At 46.3% G+C, this 11,412-nt stretch overlaps 1 protein-coding gene across 1 annotated transcript in view; it reads left to right on the forward strand.

Annotated features, from left to right (window-relative positions):
• Positions 1–9,442, forward strand: part of T265_11105 (hypothetical protein) — a gene marked incomplete at both ends in the record, with an annotated part of 75,928 nt that extends 66,486 nt beyond the window's left edge. The window contains 2 exons of the mRNA XM_009177668.1: positions 8,215–8,298; positions 9,222–9,442. Coding sequence (XP_009175932.1) covers positions 8,215–8,298; positions 9,222–9,442 — 305 coding nt within the window. The remainder of the gene's footprint in view (positions 1–8,214; positions 8,299–9,221) is intronic.
• Between the last annotated feature and the right edge of the window lie 1,970 nt (positions 9,443–11,412).

An 11,412-nucleotide genomic window follows, 5' to 3' on the forward strand; every position in this document is an offset into this window, starting at 1 on the left:
TTTTTCGAATTTCATGGTTCAACCACGCCTCCCTGTCGGCTTTGTTTGGGCTGATCGTCTTTCTAGATTATGCTCCAACTCTGGAGACGTACAGTATATTGTATCAACAAGTGGCAGTGACCGTTCTGAGATCCAATCTTTGTTGTGAGCAAGTTTGTGGCTGTGATTATTTCCTCTCGGTTACGATTCATGTATTCTTAGTCTGCGAAACAGGGAGCATGTTTCTTTGTTTTACTGCGAAAATTCAGTGAAACTGTTCACCGGAAAAGAGCATTATTTGAATCAAGGTATGCATCTCAGAATGGATGGGTATTTGAGCCCCAGTCTTAGCAACTCGCGTTCACAGTTAATGTGGTTCCAATGTGGTGCGCTGTAGGGGACTGCAGCTGTAGCACCCTTTCGGTGCCTAGCTGCTATGCCACCCGAAGGAAGCTCGATGGCTGGGAAACTGCCAGGTTGCCCAAGCCTAGACTGGAGCAGTCGATATGCTGAGGTCGGTTTCGAACCACGGACCTTTTGGTCAGTAGTTTCGCGGCTTAACCACTGAGCAATCTTGCGACCAAGTTGTGTTGCTACTACTGGCTGCGGTCACTGCCGGCTGGGACACTGTTTTCATCTAACTTTGGAGAATCATATAGAAGTTATCAAGTTAAATCACTTTTTGACGAGGATTCACGAGATTTTTTTTTAGAAAAGCACGACCACAGTTGGATAAATTTGGCTAAAATCAGTTGAGACCCGAATTTTCCGATGGAACTTTGGCGTCAGTCTGCATTCAGCATCTACATCGGTTCCGGGTTAAGCTCGGGATAGCTTGGTGGTCAAGGCGTCAAATTAGTGACCGGAAGGCCCGTGGTTCGAACCTGACCTCAGTATATCGACTGCTCCTATCTAGGCTTGGGCAACCTGGCAGCTACTTAGCAAAAAGGTGTTACAGATGAACGATTACTATTACTATAATCATTATTATTATTAGTAGTAGTCGGTTCTAATAACTCCATTAGACATAGAACATGGACCTAGGAAGGCTATGGATATACAGCTACGGTCGATTGGTTACCGTCGCTCTCGTTCTATAAACTGGCGAGGTCTAGCACTCTTCTGGCGTCAGTGGTTTCCCATATTGGTGTGACGTGAACAGGTCTTGATATGGTCTTAGTTCTGTTAGGCCTAGTATACACACACTGACGTTTTTCATCAGTGTTGATGGTGAGATAGTCCTTGTCTGCATGGCACATATGGGTGGTACGGATACACGGTTTGAAGACGGGGCCGAATTAGACGGTTGAAATTATGCCACCCGTATGTTTGCACTTACGAAGGGTGTAAATTAGGACTCGTGAACTACTTACATTGGTCGGTGACGATGGGTTTGACTCGACTAACCTCTTTTGTATGGGTTTTCGTGAAATGCTCAAACTGGAAGAACCAAACACAGTGCAAGGTGAGGCTACAATCTATCTGTCTCATCAGGCTTGGCATCTGAATACGAGAGCAGATGCAGTACTCTGTCAGTACCCCTTTTCTTTTTCCGTATGAAACCGTTTCGATGGTCATTAGGGAGCGAGATGACCCAAGTGATAGACCAGAAAATCTGTGGTTTTTTTTTTTAGAAAAGCACGACCACAGTTGGATAAATTTGGCTAAAATCAGTTGAGACCCGAATTTTCCGATGGAACTTTGGCGTCAGTCTGCATTCAGCATCTACATCGGTTCCGGGTTAAGCTCGGGATAGCTTGGTGGTCAAGGCGTCAAATTAGTGACCGGAAGGCCCGTGGTTCGAACCTGACCTCAGTATATCGACTGCTCCTATCTAGGCTTGGGCAACCTGGCAGCTACTTAGCAAAAAGGTGTTACAGATGAACGATTACTATTACTATAATCATTATTATTATTATTAGTAGTAGTCGGTTCTAATAACTCCATTAGACATAGAACATGGACCTAGGAAGGCTATGGATATACAGCTACGGTCGATTGGTTACCGTCGCTCTCGTTCTATAAACTGGCGAGGTCTAGCACTCTTCTGGCGTCAGTGGTTTCCCATATTGGTGTGACGTGAACAGGTCTTGATATGGTCTTAGTTCTGTTAGGCCTAGTATACACACACTGACGTTTTTCATCAGTGTTGATGGTGAGATAGTCCTTGTCTGCATGGCACATATGGGTGGTACGGATACACGGTTTGAAGACGGGGCCGAATTAGACGGTTGAAATTATGCCACCCGTATGTTTGCACTTACGAAGGGTGTAAATTAGGACTCGTGAACTACTTACATTGGTCGGTGACGATGGGTTTGACTCGACTAACCTCTTTTGTATGGGTTTTCGTGAAATGCTCAAACTGGAAGAACCAAACACAGTGCAAGGTGAGGCTACAATCTATCTGTCTCATCAGGCTTGGCATCTGAATACGAGAGCAGATGCAGTACTCTGTCAGTACCCCTTTTCTTTTTCCGTATGAAACCGTTTCGATGGTCATTAGGGAGCGAGATGACCCAAGTGATAGACCAGAAAATCTGTGGTTTGAATCCGACCTCTGTCTAGGCTTGGGCAACCTGGCAGTATCCAGCCAGGTGCAACCTTCGGGTGGCATGGCAGTTGGGCACCGAAAGGGTCATTAGAAGCTGACTGGAAAGACGATAGATCCCACTTAGCCTTCGATAAGCTGAAGCCACATGCTCGGCATCAATATGTTCGGTGGAAAGCTTCCGTGAGAACTGTTATGGCAAGGCTCGGTAACATCTTTGACGTTTATCAACACCTGCGAGTTTAGATGCGCACATAACGACTTCCAATAGTGAAGGTAACCCTAACCTGGACCAGACTCTCTTCAGCGTTAGCATAGCATGACGAACATACTCATCTGAATAGCAATTTAGTTTGCATTGGAGACTCAACTGATCCCCAACTAAAGGGTATCATGAACGAGACGTTTATCTCGGATTCAGTTAAGTCTCTCCGTAAGACCTAATTAGTGTGCAAATTAGTACATTACGCGAGTGCCAGTACCTTCTCTGACATGTTATGAACGAAATCAAGCTTCTCTATTGAATGATAACGTTTGGTACTTCTCACGTGGTATCACCTTTTAGTCGCTAAAATGTGTTGCGCCGTCGGTTGTTCATCCATCCAAGCCTCCAGGGCGCTCCACATTTGTGTTTTGTCCGTACGTTATTGATCTTTTTGTCTTGCTTATTACGATACTTACAGATGTTTCATCAGTTGTTTCATGTGGTGACTCAATTTAGTATCCACCATTTTCCTACTATGAGTGTTGCTTTCCCTCGCATATTGGCTTGGTTCATCAGTGTACCTACGCTTCACGATAACTCAGGTAATGGCGGCTTCTGTAGTGTCTTTGTCACTTTCGGCACACGCGCTTTTCCTCATACGTTCTTTCTCCATCGTCAGGACCGCCATGCTTGAGACTAGCCACTTACAACTTTGAGTTTCTTTAACGTTTTTTCCAGTCCGTTTCAGTCACGCATAAGAGTGTCATTAAAACTAAATTAAGACTACATTTGAATACCCCGATCTCTTTTTGAGTTGGAGAATACCACAGTGGAAGCTGTTTTAACTGATTACCACTCCTTAGTTGCGGTTGATTCCTGTATGCTAACAGATCGCCTGTAGCCACGGCCTCTGTGCAACCAGTGCACAAGCGAAATGTTGATCAAAAGCTGGCAGGACGGCAGGTTGCGGAGATACAATCGACGTACAAGTTGATGACTGATATCATCCGCTTTGTGATAGAATAGAAATATACATCATGAGCTACAAGATTCTAGGAAATCACATCTTTTCAGATTTTACGATGGGTCGTGTCAGCAGTCCGTTTCCAAACTTGCCCGTCAAATAGCCTTAGGACTTCTGAGGCATGTGATTTGTACTGAACTGCGTGCGTGCAACAGACTGACCGCCCTGTAAACCTAAAGAAACCCGACCGAATACTGAACAGGAGTGAGCAGTCTCAATGTCGTCAGCCCATATGATGGCTGCCGAATCATGTGTAGACAGTTGACACTTGGATCACACCATTTATGCGGGGCTAACCTGATGCGTGTCATTTACGGAGCGCACCCGCGGCCAACAGATATGACTGTCTAGTATTAGTTATTACTCTGTTTAGTTTGGACAATAGTACTCACAAAATCATCCAGCATTAGCATAGAATTAGCGCTTTGAGTCGGTTCATTTACGGATCCATACATAATTTCAACTTAAAACACAATGCACTGAAGCGGTGAGCCAGCTCTCACAATACAATGCATAATACGACAATACAGGTATAATGAAAAGCCGACACAGTGAACCCAGAAGATGGTTTGCACCGTGCTGGTTCACCAGGCAATAGTGATGAACCAGCAACACACAACTCCACAGAACCACGTGCCACGCTCGGTGTGCATTTCAGATTACACCTAGTCCAGGTGCAATCCTAGGTCACTCCAGTTGCGATTTGAAAGATTTCGTATGAGCCCTGAACACGCCAGCCCAGCGACAAACCATGCCGAGGACTCGAAACTCTGTCGTTCCGTGTCTTTGTTTTCACCGACCCAAAAACGAGGACATCATCATGCCTTTGGCGTAAGCGACGTGTTCCTTTTTTCTTCGGATAGTAGACAGACAATCAGCTGCTGTCACGATTCCCGTTCGCTTCGACAGAGAGATGGATGAATGAATGAATGTGGCCTCGTTCTCGGTCTTCCAGACTGATCTGATTCGGAGTCGTCAAAAGTGCGCGTCGGAAATCGGGCCGAACAGTCTGTGTCTGTTCTTTTTCATGTCCATTGTTGTTGACGTTGTGCCCAGTCGAGCACGTGTGTTACGTGCGTACGGGCAGGCACACACACCGGTGACCGTGACGAATGAATAAGCCTCATCCCGCATCGAGGCCATGCGCACGTGCGCACACACACACCACCACACTCACGATATGTTTTCGTGTCCAGACAACACAGAAACCGAGCCAAAGAATTACGCATAAAGACAGCCATCAGGCAATGTGACGACCTCGTTCAATGCCATCAACACTGACACATGCGAACGGAAATTTCTGCGTCCAGTTAGTTCTCTGTCTTCTCAGTCCCCCCCTCCCCGATGTCATTGTCCTAGTACCCGGACGACGGACTACAACAAAGAAGAAAACCAACCACCACAACGCCGTTTTGCCCTTTTGTCCCGTTAATAAGGAGGACACGAATGGGCCTACTTAAAGTACAATAAATTGTAGGGGCACCAGTAACATGACTTTTTTCGGTTAAGGTTCTGATACACTTACCCCCGAGTGTGAGCAATAAACCGTGCACCAAAGGCGCTTAAAATGAGCCCAATAACGGAGCGCATGCCTTTTCCAAATTCATTAGGTCGGAGATTCGGGTGTAACGGTGATACTACTGATAATAAGGCATGCAAGTAGCATGTTTTCTCGTAAATCCGCTTTGCGTCTCTGTAAAAAGTGAGATCTATTACACGGAATTGTGGAGTCGCTTTGTAGCATTTGCTTGGATTTGAGCAACAGCCCATGAATATCCAGGAAGACGCGTTCAAAGAGAAGTTGGATATTCAGTTTTGTAAACAAGATGCATATGAGAGTTTTGCTTCCCAGCCCAATAGTATGTAACTGTCCAGTTGGCATTTCTAATAAATGACCGCAGCGAAGGCTCTCTTCCTTTCAGGGCACTGAAAACGATGCTTTTGACGTAGGTGTGCTGTGAACAGTGTGACTGAGTTTCACCAAATCCTTTGTCCCTGGTTGGGATCTTAGCGGGATACTATTTCCTAGGTCACAGGTATGCAAAGACTTCACTACTTTGGACAGAATGGAGATTGTGGAAGTGATCAGGGCTTGGGAATTGCAAAATCATAGGCTAGGTTCCCGGGGAAAATGCCCTTAGAAAAGAAGTTGGTGAAGATACCGATCATGACGGTAGCTAATTCGAGTGAGCAACAGAATGCGGACAACGTCATCAGGATCTGAGGGTTTGGAAATATCGGGATGCACTCCGTTTCCAGATACCAGTGATCATTTGGGCGACTGGCAATGCAGAGTGGACAGTTCATCATCATCGTCAGTTCCGTACATTCTGTACATTGAGTATGGTCACCAGGGTAGGTAGGGGTGGAGGCGATAGTTGATGTAATTGGTGCATGAATACATGAGTGTCAGTGAGCTTTACGTTAGGGTGGTGGAATGCTATACGTTGAAGACAACAGCCTGGATACGTTGAGTGCGGAACTGGGCCATGTCCGCGAACCATTGATGTATCCCGTCTCGGGGTCACCATCCAGGGAAACCAGCACAGGTGATTTTGTAGAGAGTGGGGGCTTTGAACAGCTTGATCTACCAAAACATTGGCTTTCTTTGAGAACACCACAGGCATCAGAAGAATGCAAAAGTTGTGATGGAATGCTTTGGCCATGTTCCAGAACGAGCGGCTCTTCCTAAACACAGTCGACGGTTGATTAACTTGTGGCTTTCACAGAATATTTTGTGCGCGCACACACACACACACACATTTAATCGGAGTGGATGGATGGAGCAGAGTTACCTACCCAATGTTCATACACGTGGTCCGTCCGGGCAACAGTGGGGAAGCCGAACCCAGAGAAAATGTTTTTTTTTTCAGGATTGGAGTAGTAAGTGTGCATGCCCTTGGTAAAACTTTCGTGAATCATTGGATATGTGCTGATGAGTCACTCGACAGGGACTTGGTTGAAGAAAATATGACGAGGGTAGGATCGTATAGGCACTGTGGGATGGGAACGTGTGATCAGGTTGTGGTAGTGTTCACACGATGCACAATCTTTTTTCTAATCCAAAGAAGGTCAATAAAACTCTGGTCGTTGGTTTGTTCGTTGCCATTTGATTTCAAACGTTCCATTCCCCTTCGAGGTGCACGCATCCGTGCGTTCTTAGGGTGTGCGGTGGGGTGTCCTATCAATACAGAAGTCGGGTTCGAACCACTGGTCAGTAAATTTGCGCCCTAACCACCGAGTCATCAAGTTGTCCGACGCAGTAACCGACCATCTGCGATTCCTCAATAGGAACTCTGATTTATTTTCATGAAGCAAACACTCACAAAGGTTGCTGAAAACTCTTCGGCAGCCTACGACCGGTTTCGCCCTTCTTGGGGCTCATCAGGCTGGCGCAGGCCACGAGTTTCCGTCAACCTTATGTACTACTAGAACCCGAATCGGACTGTTTTCGAGAAATACACTCATTTGCAAATCAATAGAATATCATAAACGAGAGATTCCGTCGAGTCTCTCGTGAAAACCAAATTGATTTGCAAGTGAGTGTATTTCTCGAACTCTGATTTACATCACAGGGCATGTTGCTTCGGTAGTGCGATTACTTTGGTGGAAACAGAGTCAGCACATTCAGTGAGCTCAAGCGCTGGACCAGTAGGGGCGGTGTATGTGTTCACAATCAGGACCGGCCTACAGACGCTTCTGATACAGTGTTTCTGTTTCATAACTGACATATTGTGGGGAAGATTTAAAAACAGACACTTGTGTGACAACATTTTATGCTAACCTATGGGACAACGACACCCCCATACTGTGGGATTTGACCGGACTAGTAGTAATATGGAACGCATGGTAATCAGTAGGTGAAACGACTCCACTATCAGGATTCTGGGGCTTGTCTGTGCGACTCAAATGTCCTGATTGATGTGTGAACTTCGCTGACAGTGAATGGACACAATCTAAAACGGGTGGGGTCTGCACCCTTTCTACGACCACCGCCTAGGCGGCACTGTGTTCACTCGAATTCCACGTGTTAGAAACGCGATTGTCAGTGACAACAAAGAAGAAGCTCACGGAATCTGCGGATGGATGTAAGAAACCTCGAAATTGAGTGAATTACGGATGAATCAGTTCACGCAGGGTAATCAAAGTGTCTGCAGTAAGCGTGTAAAGTCAAATTCGAAAGCTGGTAGCGCTGAGAGAAGAGGTTTTTTTTTCAGATTTCATTGTATGTGGATATTGCTCACTTTGGGCAGGTGAATTTCCGTAGAAGAGTCAATCATTTACCATAAACGGTCCAATCTCGATACTGAAATCTCGGTGCATTACTAATCCTCCACGCGAAATATTCTGGCGTTGTGCAGCATGGTCACTTTTTTTCACAATTCAGTCTGTTCCTGTCTGTTGCTGTCCACTGCTATCTTTTTTTATCATAACTTTTCTACCTTTCCAACACAGATTATCATGGTTTGATTGATCCGCCAGCCACGGAACATCTTTACAACTTGGCGTCTCGTGCCCTCACCGACTACATTATCACAAGTAGGTCTTGCATTTTGCGGTGACCTTTTGCATTGGCCTACGCCACTTTTTATCCACCCCCCGGGTGGTTATTTTTATCTGTGCCTCACGGTTTCCCATTCTCACAGGTCACTGTTTTGTGTATATTACTCTACGGTGTGACTGGCTGTTAATTTCCCAGGAACTCCTCTACCCGCCTTCGTTAGAGTGTCGTCCGAACGAATACATTTTGGATATGTGGTGGAAATCATGTGAATAAGAGAATGGACAAGATTTGACGAAGAATTATTATCTCTACAGTAAAGTGATTTACGTTTCCTGAAGGCTCCGGTGATATCCAAGTTCCCTGGAATAGTTAACCAGAAATACGTTTTCAGGTAGATAAGGGATGGAGACCAAAGCACCCCAGATGGCCTACCACCCCTTCGGATATGAATACAATGGACATATTTAATAGGGCTGTCAATGCATGGCAGAAGTCTCTACTCATATGGTCGCTGGAAACTCTTCGACCGCTCACGACGCCTTTTTTGGGGCTCATCAGTTAGGCGCGTCCCAGAGTTTTACGTTTCCTGAAGGCTCCGGTGATATCCAAGTTCCCTGGAATAGTTAACCAGAAATACGTTTTCAGGTAGATAAGGGATGGAGACCAAAGCACCCCAGATGGCCTACCACCCCTTCGGATATGAATACAATGGACATATTTAATAGGGCTGTCAATGCATGGCAGAAGTCTCTACTCATATGGTCGCTGGAAACTCTTCGACCGCTCACGACGCCTTTTTTGGGGCTCATCAGTTAGGCGCAGTCCCAGAGTTTCCGTCAACCGTATGTTCTACGTGAGCCCGAATTGCACGAAATTAGCGAACTACACTCATGTGCATGCGAAAATGATTTTGACGGGAAGCTCCCTGGAATTTGTTTCCCCCACTCTCTTCCTCTAGCTGGGCAACCGGTGGAAGGTACAACCCTTCTACGACACCTGTCCTCATTGCTGGAGGAGCTCAATATCGAGCATCATCAAGTCATTGCTCAACTGCGTCACGACAAACCAGAACTTGACTTTCCAGAACTCTACACGGAGATGTTTCAGTTGACTGAAGCCGAGGAAGCAGAAGCCGCCATGGCAGGTGGCCCGCCAATGTCAACGGAACCGACACACTGAGGAACGAGATCGAACTCAACACCGCCAACCACTCGTCCCTTTCCCCCAACGTCCCGGTGCAGTGTGTCCGGGTGCGATACGGTGCGGCGTTGACTCGTCCCCGCTCCACTCTTTATTTCGGTTCAATCTCAGGTTTTTGGTGCAAAGGGGGTAGTTCTCCGTCCCTAGCGAAAGTCTCTCCCCTTCCCTGGGCCTCCGGTCTCTTTCGTGTCGGACTAACTGCACAGTGAATGAATGTATGAATGAATGAATGGCGGATTCCACTTCTCAGGTCTCTCAAATCAATCGTCTTATTATAGTTACATCCCGAATACAGCATTATCATCTATATCCTCCCTCTCTTCCTCCACTTGTCGTAATCTGTACGCACAACAACAAGGTAACTGCCACTAAAACTACCCATCCCTCTCCCCACTACAGCTTGCTGCTTTTTGCAGCCTATTTTGGTCATAAATCGTACACGCACACATTGAGTTCTCACGCGTTGTTTGTATCGCCTCACCACAACCACCTCAGTCGATCTTTTTCAACCAAACCTACCTTTTATCTCTTTTCCTATGCGGATCACCGATTCCTTGCCTTTTCTCTCTCCGATCACTCTGTACACCGCGCCTCTGCACACCTGTTCAACCTGAGCGCCGCATCCGGCTCTTTTTTAGCCCCTTACTGGCCGCATGTTAGGGTATTTAAATACCTATCTGTGTTGCCTTTTTGCCCAAGTGGTTACTAGCGCTACCCAACACTTCCAAATTTCTCCTATTGTCGGTCTATAGCCACCGTTGCGCCATGAGTATTTCTTTCACTCTATAACCCCGGTTGTGTTTCTACGTAGACCCCAGGTTTTTTTCTAAACATTGCTCCCCTTCTTTCACTTCGTTTTGAATCTTGCGCCACAGTACACCTGCGCCCACAAGTCTCTGTCAGTGCCACCTACCCTCGCGCGCCGTTCTTCTACCTATCGCTGTTTTTTCATGTCTTTTTGAAGACTTTTTCCGAAATGATGGATAATCTTAGATTGTGGGAAAGTTATGCTTGTAGGTATCTACTTTTGTCGTTCTCTCCTGCATACAACTGCTTCAGTTTTGATCTTTTTTCATTCCCCACCAATTCTGCAATGTCTGCGGAGATTTTCCAAGTGATCTTGTTAACCGAGCCCACTTTTCTTCTACATTCGTCAATGCCATCCCCAACCCATACACACTGGAACCTGGATACACTTACCGGTTGTCACTTTTTTTTGTGTGTGCGATCTATTCTCATTGCTGGCACCACCGCCTTTTTTCTCACACGTGAACAGCTTCCTCTCCAATTTGCTTAACTCCCTTTTCTAGTTTTATCAGGTCCACTTTTGGTTTGTTTGTTTGCTTGTTTTTTTTATTTACTTTTTTGCAGTGGTCGTCTGTACAAGCGCCATTTTTATCTACCTACCTGTCACACTACCTGGTTTTGTTGTAGTCGAACAAACCGATCTCGTTTCTGTCCAGCCTAAGGCCCCATTCATTCCTCATCCGCTCCAAGGGATGGGACCTTACCGCGCCTCCCCCCTCCGGCCGCCCTCGAAATGACCTCTCCCCCTATGTGTCCCGTCCGCTACCACTGCGCCTACACTGGAATCGTGTATTCTCTATCTCTAGCTTCAGGAACTTATGCTCAGGAGTATTGTTTTTCTATCCAATCGTCGCCGTCTTTTTTCAATCTGTTTTGCTACAGGCACACCAGTGTTGTGGGTTGCGATTTGACCGGGTAGCTTGAAAAGTCACGGAGAAGAATCATGCACCTACACCGTTCCGGTCACTGTTCGTGTTTTCCGCCCCCAATCCCGGGATTTCTTTCACGTGGCCAGGTGCTGCCTTTATTTTCTTGGACTACTGTTTTAGCCACCTCTGCTTTTGTAACTCTTCTTCCGCCTATCTGTCTCTCCTGCCCCACCCTTCCGTCTCTCTTGCTAATGTTCTTTTTCGGATCGGACT

This window comes from Opisthorchis viverrini (genome assembly GCF_000715545.1).
Source record: "Opisthorchis viverrini unplaced genomic scaffold opera_v5_448, whole genome shotgun sequence".
In the NCBI taxonomy this organism is placed as follows: domain Eukaryota; kingdom Metazoa; phylum Platyhelminthes; class Trematoda; order Opisthorchiida; family Opisthorchiidae; genus Opisthorchis; species Opisthorchis viverrini.